Source organism: Juglans regia, chromosome 16 (genome assembly GCF_001411555.2).
Source record: "Juglans regia cultivar Chandler chromosome 16, Walnut 2.0, whole genome shotgun sequence".
Taxonomy (NCBI): Eukaryota; Viridiplantae; Streptophyta; class Magnoliopsida; order Fagales; family Juglandaceae; genus Juglans; species Juglans regia.
Window position 1 is genome coordinate 24,003,538 of NC_049916.1, and position 12,967 is coordinate 24,016,504.

The following is a 12,967-nucleotide window of genomic DNA, read 5'->3' on the forward strand; positions in this document are numbered from 1 at the left end:
TACGTACCTAGAAACTAAAATATATAAACATGAGGTTACAGACCAACGATTACTAGTAGCTTATATATTCAATATAAATATTATTTATAATACGTGTCGACGTGCATGCGCATGCAAATTATGTACAGCCAAATTAATATGCTAATTACATATTCTTGGTTTTGACGATATAATACGTAATTAAAAAATTCTCTTTAATTTGCCTCACCACAGTGCAATATTTAGGATAAATATAGAACAGCAGACTGCTCTGTGACACGTTATAAACTACCGCATGACTTGGAGAGTGTTGAATTGAGTGGGCTGGAATTATGGAGCCCATCTTCTTCTTGAATTGGACGGGAAGCACTAAGCCTACAAAGAGTAGGCCTAAAGTAATGAGGTAGAGGCCCATGTCCAGAACTTGGGTTAAATTCAGAACTGAACGTGCATGCATGCCTAGCTAGATCTTCTCAAACAAGAACTGTCCCCCTTCCCCCCCAAATCAAATCCACAATGATCTAATACCACCTCATAATTAAATTATAAAAATTATATTTTTAAGTCGATTATGTAGAGATTATAGCCTTGTTTTCAGAAAACATCTCATTTCATCTAATCTCATCTAATCATTACAACTTTTCCAATTTCTAATACAAAATAAAATAAACAATTCAACTTTTTTAAATCCCAAAACAAAAATAATTTTAAAAAATATATTTTAACAATACTAACTTTTTAACTTTAATTTCATCTCATCTCATCTCATCTCTGAAAACAAACGAGCCCTATATCTTCTATATCTCTAGCATCTCGCAGATCAAATTATACCATATTAGCAGTACGGAGAGCACACCCTTCATATGGATTACAAGTAATAATACACAATATCATGGACTTAAAAGTATGATATGGGAAAGGGAAAGTGAGAGCTGAACTTATGAGTATGTAATCCTAGGTTTTCTAATTGAACCTACACTTGAGTATCTAAACAAATTCAAAATACGAACTAGATTGACGATAGAGATACTTTATCTATTCAGTTAAGAGGTCTTCTTTGCATGGACATAATTGGTTTTCCTTATTTGAGGTAATCAAAGTGAAGTATTTGGTTTTTGCTTCTCGTTTCTTTATTATTTTCTTATATGTGTAATCTGTTCATTTTCTTGCAAGTTGGTTTTTTAGGATTGTTATTTCTATTTAGTTTGTAATTATTTAGCTTTCTTAGTTTGTGGTTAGTTCTTTTAATTTTTGATTCCTAGATTCTGGTCTTTATGTTTATTTGTAACCCCCATATGTATGGTTGTAACCACGATTCTTCTCTGCCAAAAGTTAGAACTATCAATAAAATTGGGATACTGTTCTCTTCTTAAAAAAAAAAATCTAAACAAATTCAAAATATAATTGATATAATTAAAGAAAACAGAGATGGCCATTAACAATAGTGATTTGTGTTTCTCACCGCATTAATTAGATATTTTTTGTTATCTATATATATATTAATTTGCACTGATTGTCTTGTGAGATTTCAAGATTTGATTAATAGCATCATATTTCATTTATAAAAGCAAAATTTAATTAGATATTTCTTGCTTTGTGAACCGATAATTAATCAAGAAATGGTGGTATGCAACCAAGAGAGCTACGAACGTCTCTTCATCAAGCAGCTAAGCAAGTTATATTAACACTGTCACAATCTTAACGATCTAGTTAATACACAAAAAAGCTTGATCAATTAAGCTCCGAATTTCATCACGCAGTTGACATCATGATCATTAAGAAGCATGTCCCATTTCAAAAAAAGAAAAGAAAAAAGAAGCATGTCAGGAGTATGAACTTCATGATCCATAGATTGTTGTTACTATTCACTATAAATTGTTGTTCCAAATACTCTCTAAAATTCAGGTCCTTATATAGATATTGTTTACCTCATGGTACTTAATGCTAAGATCACAAGTCACTAATAACATTTAATATTATAGGATTCATATTTTATTATAGATAAATGATATTTATAATTTTTAGAATGTGCAAACTTCACACATTCTTTTTTTTTTTTTAAATAAATCTAGAAGTTAAATAATTTTTTTTTAATGATGATCTATTTTTTTTTTCAAAAATTAATTTTTATTTTAATTATCATATATAATATTTATTTAAGAGTAATTATATATATAATTATAAAGTGTGTAAATGTTACATAATAATTTTTAAAAAAATTAAATTTACTATTTAAAAATTAAATTTCTTCTTATAAATCTTATATTTTATTTATTTTTTTAAAACACTTATCGTTACAAATATCTTTTTCCCTTTTTCCTTTTCGAGATATACTCAGATAAACAGATGAATTACTTGACTCGGACCATCACCAACCCATACGCCCTTATCGAAAGACTATCAATTTAAAAGTGGGTCCACCATTCGGGTAACGCACCCCATCACGTGGGACCCATTTTAAAGCTCCGGTCCCACCCACTCTAAAAAGCAACCTAGGGAGCCGTCATTTCAGTTTCGAAAGCGCGTGGAAGTAACCTCTCTCATCTCGCGCCAAAACACTTACGTTGTAAATTGTAACGTTGGGGGGCCACTCCAGGTCGGTTGGTGCTTGGATTTCTCCATACACTGCTCAGTTACCGATATTTCTTAGCTCGACTGTTACCGTGTTGGACGGCTAATCATGACACGCGGCAAAATACCATTGACCCACGTCACAGTTTTGTTTTATTACGATTCTTAAACGGCGGACGATCCAGATTTGAAGTGGGAACGGATGGATGAGATCACACTGCGTGAGGTTGCTTATAAAGGCTGACGACGTCCCCTTCCAAACAACCGAAGTCAAGCATACTATCATCGTCACTCCAGATATTTATTTCTCTCGTTCATTCTTAAAGATTCCATTCCATTACCACATAAACCACTGGTTGGTTGCACAGAAAAGTAGTGGAAAAAAATGGGTGCTTTGGATCATTTTTCTTACCTCTTTGATTGCTCTTCTGGTCGTTCCAAGTACAGGAAACGCAAGCAATTGCAGGTAAATTCTCTTATTCCACCCTTCAATTTCCTTCAAATTTCATGTATTTTTTAAAGGGCCACAAGAGAAGAGTATATTATTTGTGTTTTCTTGCTTGTCGGCTCATCTTCGTACTGGGCCTACTGGCATGGAATCTCATGTGACGGTAGCTTCTCCCCTGAAGTGTGCCGTTCCAAGTACACCCAGTATAGTATTTTACAAAGTAGGTCCCGCCTAAACTAGAATACGAACCTATATTGCCGGACTTGACCGGCAGGGTTCCAGCGTATTCTGAACGAGGCCGGTAGAGTTTTGCCACGTATGGATTTTGTCTTGTTTTTGGGATCTGAAATAGTTGTTTTTTGGTTGATTGATTCAATCAGACGGTGGAGATCAAGGTGAAAATGGACTGCGAGGGATGCGAGCGGAAGGTGAAGAAGGCGGTGGAGGGATTGAAGGGAGTGCAGCAGGTGAACGTGGAGAGGAAGGCCAGCAAGGTGACGATCGTCGGGTACGTGGATCCGGGAAGGGTAGTGGCCCGAATCGCTCATCGGACGGGCAAGAGGGCCGAGCTCTGGCCCTACATCCCATACGACGTTGTCGAACACCCATACGCTCCTGGGGTTTACGACCGGAAGGCCCCATCGGGTTACGTCCGAAACTCGCAAGATCCACAGATATCGCAGCTGGCACGTGCCAGCTCCACCGAGGTTCGCTACACCACCGCTTTCAGCGACGAGAACCCCACCGCATGTGCCATAATGTGATCTTATAAATTGTCAACTTTATTAAATACTATTATTAGTATTAAGGATCAGATCCTTAATGGTTGAATTTTAGTAATTTGCCTGTAAAATTGTTTCAACATTTAAAAAAAAAAAATCTAAACAAAAATAGTAGTGCATTATGTTATTTTTATAAGTATTTTAATTAAATTAAATTAAATTTTAATAGGACGAGATATTTACCGTACTTAAAGCTTAGATTCGAGAATTAAATCGCTATAATATTTCTGGCAGCTACTACCACTTTCTTTCTTTTTGACGTCAGCATGCTCTCTGTCTCTGCGATCCTAGCACCATGAGAGATGTGGAGGACGATACTGATAGCAGTTGGAGACCATTATGACATTGTATACCCTGTCCCTTATTTAATCAAACCAATTATGAGCTGACACACCGCACTACTGTACTAAGCACTTGATGCATCCCACACAGTTTGTCTAGCGAAAACGACCGGATTCAATACATGCGTCGTTTCTAACAAATCCCGAGACATCAGGGCTTGGGGTTGGTTTGTTTTCTGAGATGAGATGAGATGAATTGAAATTAAAGTTAAAAAGTTGAATAAAATATTGTTAGAATATATTTTTTAATATTATTATTATTTTGAGATTTGAAAAAATTAAATTATTTATTTTATTTTATGTGGAGATTTGAAAAAATTGTAATGATGAGGTGAAATGAGATGCTTTTAGAACAAACAAAGCGTGGTAACTTTTGTGCTTGTCAAGACCTTCGGGCTGTTGATGTGATATCTCACCTCTTTTATTATGGGGTCTAGGCTTCTAGCAATGCATTTTTATGTGTTATTTTATTTTTTTATTTTATATAAAATTTTTTAATAATTTTAAATATTTTAAAAAATTATAAAATATTATAATATTATTAAAAAATATTTTTTTATTTTTATAATTTTTTATTTTATTTCGTAATTAATGAAATATTTTTTAATAATTCTTTTAACTTTTTGATTAAAAAAATATTTTCTTAATAATGTTATAAATTTATTTTATTTTCTTAAAATATTTAAAAATATTAAAATATCTATATAAAAAAAATTAAAAAAAATACATATAAAACAATTCTATACCCACCAAGAGCTGTAACATGACACTTTATTATTATTATTTTATTATTTGATTATTTTTTTGTTTTTTGCTATCTGAACGTGTATTAGAAGTTTTAAAACATAACTTTTTTTTATAATTTAAAAGAAAATAAATTGAATCAACTAACTAATTATGTAATTTAATTAAAAATAAATTTAATTTTATAAAAATTGACTTAAAAAATAGAAAAAATGTCAATTTTTATCAAAATAATTTTATTTTTAATTAAATTACATAATTAGTTAGTTGATTCAATTTATTTTCTTCTAAATTATATAAAAAAGTTATCTTCTTAAGATTTTTAATCCAGATTAAATAAGCAAAATGAAAAAAAAAATAGTTAATAGCTCGTTTGGATACAGAAATCATCTCATCTCATTTTATCATTATAATTTTTTAAAATTTTATATAAAATATAATAAATAATTTATTTTTTTTTAAATCTTAAAATAATAATGATATTAAAAGAATAATTGTATAATAATATTTTATTTAATTTATCTAAAATCATCTCATCTTATTTTACTATTTAAATGAGATTTAAATAGTAAAGTAAATAGTAAAAAAATTGTAAGGGTATCAATTACCCACTAAAATAACATGTTCTTTGTACAGGATATGAAAGACCCCCCCACATCTAATATACACGGTCCGGTCCTTCTCTCGTTGAGCAGAATCCATAAAACACCCTCTTCCTTTAAACTCTAGGAATTTTCCCAAAATTCAGGATCCGAATAAAATCAAATCTAAAACACATTGTTCGAAGAAGGTATAGCCATCAAAATAGATCTCTCTCTCTCTCTCTTTGCCGCCACCAATGGGGGGTGTGGCAATCAGGGAGGCCAGATTATTCATTTAAAGCCAACATACCGATCGAGTTGTTTATTTTTCTGTCACAATTCCTACAATCTCTTAGCTAAATTTCACTGAGAAGGCAGTCCTTCCTTCCTGTGAAGAACATCAGGCATACTTTTGTCAGGACGAATGCCAAGACCTTCTTAGCTAACAGAGTTTAACCAAAACAACAATTATTGGAAACAATGCAAGCAGTAAGCTTATTATATCCTTCACACAAATCAGTGTCTGGATCGGATCGCACAAAGTGAGACTTGTTCTCCACTGTTCACAGACTCACAGCCCATGACAATGAAAGCTGTAACTCAGCAGTCGAGAATTTGAGTAACTTAAATATGAAGAACATTGCAAATACATCCACTGAAAAGATAAAAAGTAACGAAAATTCTTGATTACAAACCAAAATCATAACCAAAAAAAAAAGTCCCAACATCTAATGATACCATTTTAATTGACCGACTTATGTGCGGCCATATAGAATACTAAAAGCTGTGTCAGTAATAAATGAGATAATTTTAGATGAATTAAATAACATATTATTTTTTAATATTATTATTATTTTTATATTTTAAAAAAATTGAATCGTGTAGAAATTAAGAAAAGTTAAAATAATTAGATGAGTTGAAATGATTTATGTATCCAAATGAGGCCTTAAAGGCATTCAACTTCTCATAAAATCATAAAGTTGGTCTTAACCACAAGTTCCACGAACTACGTTACACATCTACTAAACTTTTTTTTGATAAGTAACACATCTACTAAACTTTACGCTTTACGAAGCCTTCGAAGTAAAATCTAAACGCCATAAAGTTGCCAAAAACACCAGCTAAAACAGCAGCAAGCCCAGCAAATCTCATGCTTGATTATAGAGAGCCCATGGCAACCCCAAGAACCCAACAGTGGATACAACATAAAACAGAAAAAATAAAATCACAAAAATGACGATGCTGCAGTCCAACAAAACTACTTATTGGTAGACCATATGTACCCTTGGGGATAAACTATTAAACACACTGACAAATAGTCAGCTCTTCAACTCGCTTTTGCTGCCCGAGCTCCTCCTAATAAAACAAACATCATAATGATCAGATCATAAAAAGCTACCAAGCAATATGTTGCAAAAATCATAAACTACATTCAAGTACATTAATTTCTTAATCAAAAGAGACAAAAAGGATCATGCACAAGGCAAGCTAGACAAGTTCATTGCGCACATACCACCCTGCCCTCCCTTCTAGTTTCTCACCTTTCCTCATTTTCAGTTGAAGATAACCAAATAGACCTTTCTCTTCTTGCTGTCTAGTCTCACTTTCAAGCATCATATCCTCACACTCTCTAAGGACACGCTCAATCCAGACAAGTTCATTGCGCACATACCACCCTGCCCTCCCTCTCTAAGGACACGCTCAATCTGATTAGTTACAAACTTCCCGACCCCGACCCCCCCCATAAGTACGTCTGTGTGAGATAGAGAAGACAAATAACTGCAGAGCTTACGATATCTTAGACAGCAAACGAGATAATAATAATTTTTTTTTACGACAAATCAGTGTATTATCGACATTATTTTAAGATCTTCGCGATATATTTATACAACCAAATAACGTCCCTACTCACAAAAGCAAATAATAAGAGCACAACTAAAATTTTACCCGTTACAACTAGCTAGATTGCTTGACCCAATAACCATCAGCTGATTGCCACAATAATAAGCCCCATGCTCTTAACAAGTTATTAAAGTATTCCCCACAGGGGGAAGAAATGCTATACTACTATCAGAGTCATCAATTTGCGCTGCTAGTTAAAAAACAAGTTCCACGTTACAAAACTAATTCAAAGAACACAAGTAAATATATGACACTGATTCAAGATTTGGATTAGAGATGAGTTGAGATAGCTTCAGATAATTTGTAAATAGTAAAATAAAAATTGAATTATTTATTATATTTGGTGTCAGAATTTGAAAAAATTGTTTTGGAATTTAAAAAAATTGAATTATTTATTATATTTTGTGTAGAAATTTGAGAAAGTTGTAATGAAGAGATATGTGAGTTGAGGTACATTTTAAATCCAAACATCCCCTTAGAGATAATTAATCAAAAAGGAAAAACAATGAAGTATCACCTTTCCTCTTATTTGTGCCGGATGAATTGACATCGGATGCTTCATTCCCAACAGCACAACCAGGAAGCTCCTTGGATACCGAATTCTGATTTGCCAAACACTGGAGATTCTCAAATTCACAGCCACTAAAGCCTTGGCCGTTTAATGTTGCGTCTTCTCCACTTTTGCCATCCGCCACTGGATGAAGACAATAGACCTGCTCTCCACTCTGCATGTTACATGGGTTCATCACATATGCGCCAGCCATGTTCGGATTAGGAAAGTTGGGGGGGTTGACCGGTTTTTGATATGGAAACGATCCAATCTCCCCTTCAATTCTTCCTCGAATGTCCACAAGCAAACACTTCAGCCTTGCAATCTCCGCTTCCAATGCAGCTTGACCCTGCAACCTCTTCAACAACTGCTGATTCAAACCCCGTAATCTCTCAACCTCGTCTTCCAGTGATGCAGCTCGAGCCTTCTTCTTCTCACGGTACTTGCGAACCGCTTCCCGATTGCCCAACGGTCGTTTCACTTTCTTCCCTTTTTTTTCGGTGGACTCTGCAGTATCATCCGTCGCAACCTTTTCCTCACTTGATGCGGGAACAATTGTAGTGTGTACATGAACACAGGTGTGGGTATGCGAAGAATCAGGGCCGGGTGGGTTGCAAGTGTGGGTGTGAGTGCAAGCATGAGTGTCCTTGAGAAGTTCATCAAAGAAACTTTCCATCGAGCAACTACTCGGAAGCTCCCCCATATTCGTACTTGAAAACATTTCCTGGTTCGAGAAATCGAGCTCCCCGTCGTCCATTACAATATCAAAATCTACACCAAGCAAAATGTTAAGTCTTGTGGAAAGGTAACAAATTAATGGTTTTGATTTGACCCAGATAAGTTTTGAGCCCAAAATTCATTCTAGGCGGGAATTAAACAATAATCAGGTGGAAAATCGCCATTCCCAACAGATTCAAAAGGCCCAAAATCGAAGACTAAAAATTACTTAATCAAGCCAAGAATAACAGAATTCCAGCTGTAAGGAAAAAGGCTTACCACCACAACTACGGAAGATTCAAATCACAGTTTGAATCGATGGACTGGAAATGCGATTAAGGTTCTGGGAATTAAAAAGTGACGAAAAGAATCGAAGAAAGGTCGAGGCTTTACAAAAAGAACATGAAACCCTACTCGGCGGCTCAATACGAAACCCTAGGCGGGCTGCTAACGACAACATTACCTGACTCCATCAAAACAAAACGAAGAATGGACAATACCAGAGAGAGAGAGAGAGACGATTTGAGCGATTGGTTCAGAGTTCCCAGAGGCGCTTTCGCAGACTCGCAGTCCTAGGAAAAATTCATTAAGCCCTTTGCTTTATACGTATTTGGGGCAGAAGATGGAAAAATTAATGAAATTATGCAGTGAGTGAGGGACTACGATAACGTGATTATTGTGGTTCCCGAGAAGTATGATATATCAGTCAACGTTTGATCTTGACCGTTAATTAGAATGTTAGGACAAAAGTCTTTCTATAGAGATGTGCCTTATCTAGTTTTTTTTTTTTTTTTTGGGTCTTATATTGTGGCTTGTTACACCATGCTAGTACGATAATAATCTTGCCACGTGAGAGTTCTCCAAAATATGAATCAGCATTATGCCCTCGTGTATAAGAGATAGAGAAAAAAGAAAATAGCATATAAGAAGAAAAATTAAATAATAATAATAACAATAATAAAAGAGGGGTCCAATTATATAAGATGAATCTTGCTTTTTAAATACTACGATTTCTTATATTTTTGTTACCTAAGCATGTAGTATAATTCAATGGGAGATAATATCATATACCAAGTTTATTGTAGGGTGGAAGTTGTGTAGCAAAACCCTTCTTCTTATGAATTGTAGAATGTGTTTAGTGCAGAAAGTTTTACGTAATTTCTATCTTATTTCTACTGTTATATATAAGTAATGAAGATATAAAATACGAGAAGACAAAACAAACAATAAAATTAAAAAGAGAAATATTCTAATTATAAAGTGATTATACAAAAGTAATTTTATAAATTCATGTGATTTGATGTAGTTTGTCAAATTGTAAAATTATTTTTATTGTAAAACAAATCTGACAGATCACATGAAACTATACCAGTTAGTAAAATTATTTTTATGTAATTCTTTTGTAATTGTAGTATTTCTCAATTAAAAAATCTTACATGATATATGATGTAAGGATGATAAGTATAATTTTTCTAATAAAATATGGGTCTCATTATTTGTGATGATTCTTAGGTTACTTCCAATCTTCAACTTCTTTGTTTCTTGGAATACTTTAGTAAATTTAATATATATTCATTAACGTTGTAGAGTTGGAAAGTGGGTCACGAGACCAAGTTTTGGGATTTGGACTTTGGAGCTCTTAAAATGATATCAAACGTGTTCCAAACGGCAAGGACCAACATGCTTTTCAACCATCCACGAACGGTTATTCCTTGGAAATCCATGTTAATCTTCAGTGTAAGGATAAAGATAATGACATTTTGGTGTCAAGCATGATATTTGTCAACCAAATCATTTCTATAAAACATGACGACTTCCTTTTATTTATTTAAAGATTAGTTCTTATACATAGGAAGAAAGTCAACAGGGAGAAGTTACTTGGAAGTTAGAGGTTTTGTATTAAATAAAAAAGAAAAATATAATAAGGAAGTCTTACATCACATACTTTCATATAATCTGATATGTCATTTTTATTCTTTTATTTAAACACGTATATATTTAAACATTCAGATAGCCGGAACAAAAATGACAAATCAAGTGGATGTGTGTGGTGTAAGGTTTCCATATATAATTTATCTTAAAAAAATAGTAAGATTGGAGAATAATTATACTTATTATCCTTATACTATACACTACACATAATTTTTTTGATCTTTTGATCTTTTCTACCTTAGCAAATATGTATTTAAATAGAATAATAAAAATAAAAAATTACATGTTAATGTATGATATGGGAATGATGGGTAACATTTCTCATTTTCCTACTTAATACAAGTACCCGTACGTACAAGCCATCTACGATTCATATCAAGTTGGCATGCATTCATTGCATGGATTTCTACTACTATCCTAAAGCAATATTAAAATTTTATGTTTGTTTCGGTTGCTAGCTTGGTCAATATTCTTGAACAAAAGAAGAAAACATCTTGTATGGAAGAAATTGCGCAGATGATGATCGTGGTTAAGATCGAGGTCTTCGAGGAGATCAAGAAATTGCGCAGATGATGATCGTGGTTAAGATCGAGGTCTTCGAGGAGATCAAGGAGCCAGAACGAGTTTATCATGACTTTTGTAAGAGAGCCAGAACGACTTAAAAATCTTTGGGATTCCCCTCTTCCCTTTGTATCCTCCTCCTCCTCCTAGGAGTGGTTGTTTACTTAAATATGTATTTCATCTTACCAATATATAGGGGTTTTTCCCTCCCTCTTTAGTGGGCCCGGAGCAATTAAGAGAATAAGAAAAGAGAGTCTAATTCAGAACAAATAGGCTCCTCGACTTGGCCAAAGGTAGACTCTTCTAGACGCAACTCTTATGTGGGAGCATACTGCAGGGGATGAGACTCGCTGTCCTGAAGATTCCTTGAACAACGTCCAGTCTTTGAGTATCTGTTCACGTGAACGAATGGAAAGTAAGAGGGACCCTCTATCCTCTGATAATGTGACATCGACGGACCACCGATGACACCAACAGGGCAAGACAAATCGAGAACCACGCCATATTAATGATGTCTTCATAGAGGCACGCCACATTAAATGACTCTCACAAAAGGAACAGTAAAGAGGACATGAACTCTACAAGGGCAGGTACGATTTGTCTCCCCCAGACTCTCAGTATAAATAACAATTTTCAGGTACGAGAAAATTCTTTGGTCTCTAGACTCTCTCATTATTTACAAACTTCTAAAATACTTTACTAATTTTGACATTGGAGACTCTCCGGTCTCAAGACCGCCCTCTTCGAGCTACTTTTTTCTTTATTTTCACAGTCTAACTTTGAAGACCTAAGTTGCTAGAATCTTATCTAAAGGCATACAAACAGGACATTAACACATTAGATGTTGATAAGATATATTATTATTAAAAAAAGTATTCATTTAAATAACTATAATAATATGATCATTTATAATGATATAAAATGATATAAGTGTATCATTATTCTAAAATCTCTACACCACACACTGTTTGGATAGTGTGCTATGAAATAATTTATTGTACAAATATCACATCATCCATACTCGGTGGCTCTCATTTACCTTTCAAATGCAGGCTATCTTACCAAACGAGCACCAAAGGGATAAGAAGTAAATCAGTAAATTCCCACATGAATACTTGGGATGTTGAGTTGTGTATGGATGTTGAGTTAAGTTGAATTTTTTATAAATAATAATGAGTTGAATAGGTGGAATGAGATATATAGGATTCATTTGGAGTGGTTTGGATTTAGAGATGAGTTAAGATGGGTTGAGATGGTTTGTGAATAGTAGAATAAAAGTTAAATTATTTATTATATTTTGTATAAAAACTTGATAAAATTGTTTTGAAATTTAAAAAAGTTAAATTATTTATTATATTTTATGTGAGAATTTGAGAAAGTTGTAATGATGAGATGAATTGAGGTGATTTGAGATGGGTTACGAATACAAACGAGACCAAAAATAAGTTTAGATGTTAAGATGTGTTTAATATTATTTATAAAAAATTAAAAAATATTATGAATTCTACATATAAAGACGTGTAAAAAAATTTTAAATTAAAATGAATTTAATAATCTGATAATTAAATAATTAAATATTATATTTAATTTAAAATTAAATTAAACTAAATTTATTACAATTAAATCTTACAACCAAACGGGCCTAAAAGTCACCCGCGATCAAAGCATTCTTTTCCGTGCTAATTCGAACGGCCGAACAATTGTCAAGTCCAAGTCATCTGAAAGCCTCAAACCGACGAAACTCTTCAAATAACAATAATAAAGTAGAAAAAAATCCTGCTATACTCTAATAAGATAAGATAAACCGGCTGTTCCTTTACACATTCTGAATACGAATTACGAAGACCTAAACCTTCGTC

At 33.4% G+C, this 12,967-nt stretch overlaps 2 protein-coding genes across 2 annotated transcripts; one reads left to right on the top strand and one right to left on the bottom strand.

Moving 5' to 3' along the window:
• Window positions 1–2,769: 2,769 nt before the first annotated feature.
• Window positions 2,770–3,863, top strand: LOC109006606 (heavy metal-associated isoprenylated plant protein 26-like). Its single transcript, XM_018985941.2, has 2 exons — window positions 2,770–3,016; window positions 3,379–3,863. Exons 1-2 carry the CDS (start codon window positions 2,936–2,938, stop codon window positions 3,760–3,762), a joined length of 465 nt encoding a protein of 154 aa, XP_018841486.1. The 5' UTR covers window positions 2,770–2,935; the 3' UTR covers window positions 3,763–3,863.
• A 2,516-nt stretch (window positions 3,864–6,379) lies between these two features.
• On the bottom strand, window positions 6,380–9,209 carry LOC109006605 (basic leucine zipper 23-like). The gene is made up of 3 exons (XM_035686699.1): window positions 8,895–9,209; window positions 7,866–8,669; window positions 6,380–6,802 (listed from the first exon to the last, which is right to left on the bottom strand). Exons 2-3 carry the CDS (start codon window positions 8,653–8,655, stop codon window positions 6,774–6,776), a joined length of 819 nt encoding a protein of 272 aa, XP_035542592.1. The 5' UTR covers window positions 8,656–8,669; window positions 8,895–9,209; the 3' UTR covers window positions 6,380–6,773.
• Window positions 9,210–12,967: the final 3,758 nt, after the last annotated feature.